The sequence below is a fragment of the Solenopsis invicta genome, chromosome 5 (genome assembly GCF_016802725.1).
Source record: "Solenopsis invicta isolate M01_SB chromosome 5, UNIL_Sinv_3.0, whole genome shotgun sequence".
In the NCBI taxonomy this organism is placed as follows: Eukaryota; Metazoa; Arthropoda; class Insecta; order Hymenoptera; family Formicidae; genus Solenopsis; species Solenopsis invicta.
In genome coordinates this window covers 7,301,292-7,304,782 of record NC_052668.1, presented here as the reverse complement: position 1 = coordinate 7,304,782, position 3,491 = coordinate 7,301,292, and the positions used below count along the sequence as shown (strand labels likewise).

Sequence of the window (3,491 nt, the reverse complement as noted above, 5' to 3'; positions counted from 1 at the left end):
TTTTCAACTTCAGAAGGTGGACTACATTTGAAGCAGCTTTAACAAGATTAAACCTCAAGCAATCTGCGCAAACTGCGGGTCTGATTAGATTTTGAACCAATTTTGATGCCTGATAGCTCATTCTCTTCATAAAATGATCCATAAATGTAAATATAAAAAAAATATTTTCATAAATAAACAGTAAATAATAAAAAAGTCCGAAAAGTTACTTTGTTTGTCTCATCTTTCTTTATATCTGAAAATATTTGCTCAATCTTTAAAAAATTATCATAGCACAGTCTTATCAGTCCTATAAATAAATGACAAATAAAATTTGCACTAAACATAAGTTTTTCATTTTTTTTAGAACAGTTAAATGTTATTTTATTATGTTCACGATCATTACGAAACCCTATTTGCATACTTGTATATGACTTGTATATGACTTTTTTTATTTACATTATCACCTTAAGAAGAAAATGTGTTATCAGACATGAAAGTCAGTTCATTGGTCAAACCTTCATTAGCTGCGTTCGGCATTCCAAATCAGAGACATCCGTTTGCTCTTTTACCTAAAAGATCTATACGTATACGTGATAAATACTATAAATTTTCGAGGTGGAAGAGCAAACGGATGCCTCTGATTTATAATGCTGAACGCAGCTATTGACAATACGAGCAAACTGGGGCTCTATTCTTGAAAACATGCAAATAACTTACGTATACGAAAGTGACGAAATAGCCAATGGAAGAATACAATCGAATAATTTCATTGATTATTCTGTTACTTTCGTAAACGAAAGTTATTCGCATGTTTTCAAGAATAGAGTCCCAGATTCAACCTTTGTCGTTATTTCGATAGATACTATACCATTAAAGCGTCACCACCTTCCTCTGATATTAATGCTTCTTTACGCAAATGCGTTACCATTTCTTCTAAAGTGGTAATGCGTTTACACAGCTCTCGATTTTTTTTCTGCAGATTGTGGATCAAATTACGTTTTTTATTATGGATTTTGTTCACCATAGCAATGACTCTTCGAGTCCTTTTCGGTGTTGAGAAATCGGAGCTTACAATGTCTGATATGAACCGAGGTTCTGCAAATCTCCGTTTCTTCGGAGGAGTATGCAGCTGTTCATTCTCGTGACCTGTTATTAATAAATCAACATGGATTACGTTCAACTAAAGCTATAACAACTCCTTTCAGTATTTAGTACCCTCAAGAAAAATAGTTTAGTTTTAAATTTACGTGTCTCATCCATCACATTCTTGGATGTTGAAAATTCCAGTTCTCCTACATTTGAAACTGATGTGAAATCTGGAGGAACATCAATAGAAGGCACTGATTCTATAAAACAATATAAATAATGTTGAACCATAGCTGTAACAATACTCTTGTCAGTATTTCCTACCCTCAATAAAAAAAATTTTTATGTTTCAATCTTACGTGTCTCGTCCATTGTATAATCAGATGTTAACTGGAACTGCAGTTCGGCAGCTGAAGGATTTGGAACATCAATAGAAGGCACTAATCCTATAAAACAATATGAATAATGTTGAACCATAGCTGTAACAATTCTGTTGTCAGTATTTACTACCCTCAATAAAAAAAATTTGTATGTTTTCAATCTTACGTGTCTCGTCCATTATAATCTCAGATGTTGACTGGAACTGCAATTCGGCAGCTGGAGGATTTGGCACATTAACGGAAGGCACTGCTCCTGGTTTCAATAACCACTTTCTGCTACACAGTCCTATGCTATTTTTATAATCACTTGGTACAAAGTGATCGGAGCAAATGTGTACATGTATCACATTGTCCTTGTCAGATAATTTGCAGGCATGTAACCACTGTGCCCGAATGCTCACCTCTTTTGGAAATCTACAAATAATTATTATTTATTCCATCATGCTGTTAACTGCTTGATAATCCAATCATGTGTTACAGTAAATCTAGTGTAATAATGCTATGCAAATAAGTTGAATTAGAGAAAATAAGTATAACGTTTTATAAATACACATTTTACATGTAAGATATTTACTTGTGCATTGCAAAATTTCCATCCTTTGCTGCCTTTTTCTGACACAAAAAACAAATTCGCACCATTGTAAATTTTTTCTTTGGTTTGTCTCACTTGGGACGCTTATAATATGCGTTGTTTACCGTCGCACACACGCACAAATCACGAAAACAGGTTATGTGAAAATCGCGCCTAATGGTGTTTTAAAAAATGTAACCGCATGCGCACAAATCAGCTGGGCCGTTCGCGAGAGAGAGGCTATTATACGTCTGCACCGTAATGTTTGGGCTGACGGTCAACACTCTTCTAGCAATATAGGAGTATTACATATATGGGTAGAACGATCCGGTTGCCGCGTGTATCGCCGAGCGATATCTCCACGGAGCAGGAAACAGATCCAACGTTGATCGCTACATCAATCCATTTGTAGGAAGTTGATGTTAGCGCAAACCTTCTACCCAAAATACGCGGCGTATACCGCGATTCCAAAGACGTGCTGAAAAAAACGGAGAGATAAGTAAAACGTACAATAAATGTATAAAACGTAATTTAAATATAAAGATACTTACGATCTCTTGCACGCTTCAGTCTGGATTGGAACGTAATAGTTTGCCATTGTTTATACCGAGAGAGAGATGCGTTGTCTCAGAACCGTTCAAACGAGCGACTGATTCAAAACTGATTATAAATTGCGACGTTTGTAGGAAGATTAAAGCTTCTGCAATTGTAAAGGAGTGGGGGATACTTTTCCCCTTTATCAAACAATTTCATCATCATCGTTATCGTTCGAACGTGTCACGACACGTTTTTGCGGTCTGGCAACGTTGTACATGAAACGTGAAACATGACGTACATGAAACATGACGTACATGAAACGTGAAACATGACATACATGAAACGTGACGTACATGAAACATGACGTACATGAAACGTGAAACATGACGTACATGAAACATGACGTACATGAAACATAAAACATGACATACATGAAACATGATGTACATGAAACGTGAAACATGAAAAAAACGTTAATCTAAACATGAAAAACGTTAAACTAAACGTGAAAAAAACATGAAAAACGTTAAACTAAACGTGAAAAAACATGAAAAACGTTAAACTAAACGTGAGAAACATGAAACGTGAAACGTTACGTACATGAAACGTGAAACGTTACGTACATGAAACGTGAAACATGACGTACATGAAACGTGACGTACATGAAACGTGACGTACATGAAACGTGACGTACATGAAACGTAAAACATGACATACATGAAACATGACATACATGAAACATGACGTACATGAAACGTGAAACATGAAAAATCGTTAATCTAAACATGAAAAACGTTAAACTAAACGTGAGAAACATGAAAAAAACGTTGGAGAAACGTAGATGTAATGGAGGGGGAAAAAAAAAATGTATCTCGTATATTACATATGTTTATTTTTGCAATTGTGTCCACCAATTGTAAAGTTTGAATACATTT

The 3,491-nt window shown here is 35.1% G+C and overlaps 1 protein-coding gene across 2 annotated transcripts; it reads right to left on the bottom strand.

The window, feature by feature from the left end:
* Window positions 1-205: 205 nt before the first annotated feature.
* Window positions 206-2,352, bottom strand: LOC120357826. Of its 2 annotated transcripts, XM_039449487.1 has the most exons (5): window positions 2,023-2,351; window positions 1,615-1,862; window positions 1,428-1,514; window positions 1,230-1,328; window positions 206-1,128 (listed from the first exon to the last, which is right to left on the bottom strand). In XM_039449487.1, the coding sequence occupies exons 1-5, from the start codon at window positions 2,085-2,087 to the stop codon at window positions 845-847; spliced, it is 783 nt and encodes a 260-aa protein (XP_039305421.1). In that variant the 5' UTR covers window positions 2,088-2,351; the 3' UTR covers window positions 206-844. The 2 variants fall into 2 exon arrangements, with proteins under 2 accessions (XP_039305421.1, XP_039305422.1); XM_039449488.1 differs by lacking the exon at window positions 1,428-1,514 and having other exon boundaries at window positions 2,023-2,352.
* Between the last annotated feature and the right edge of the window lie 1,139 nt (window positions 2,353-3,491).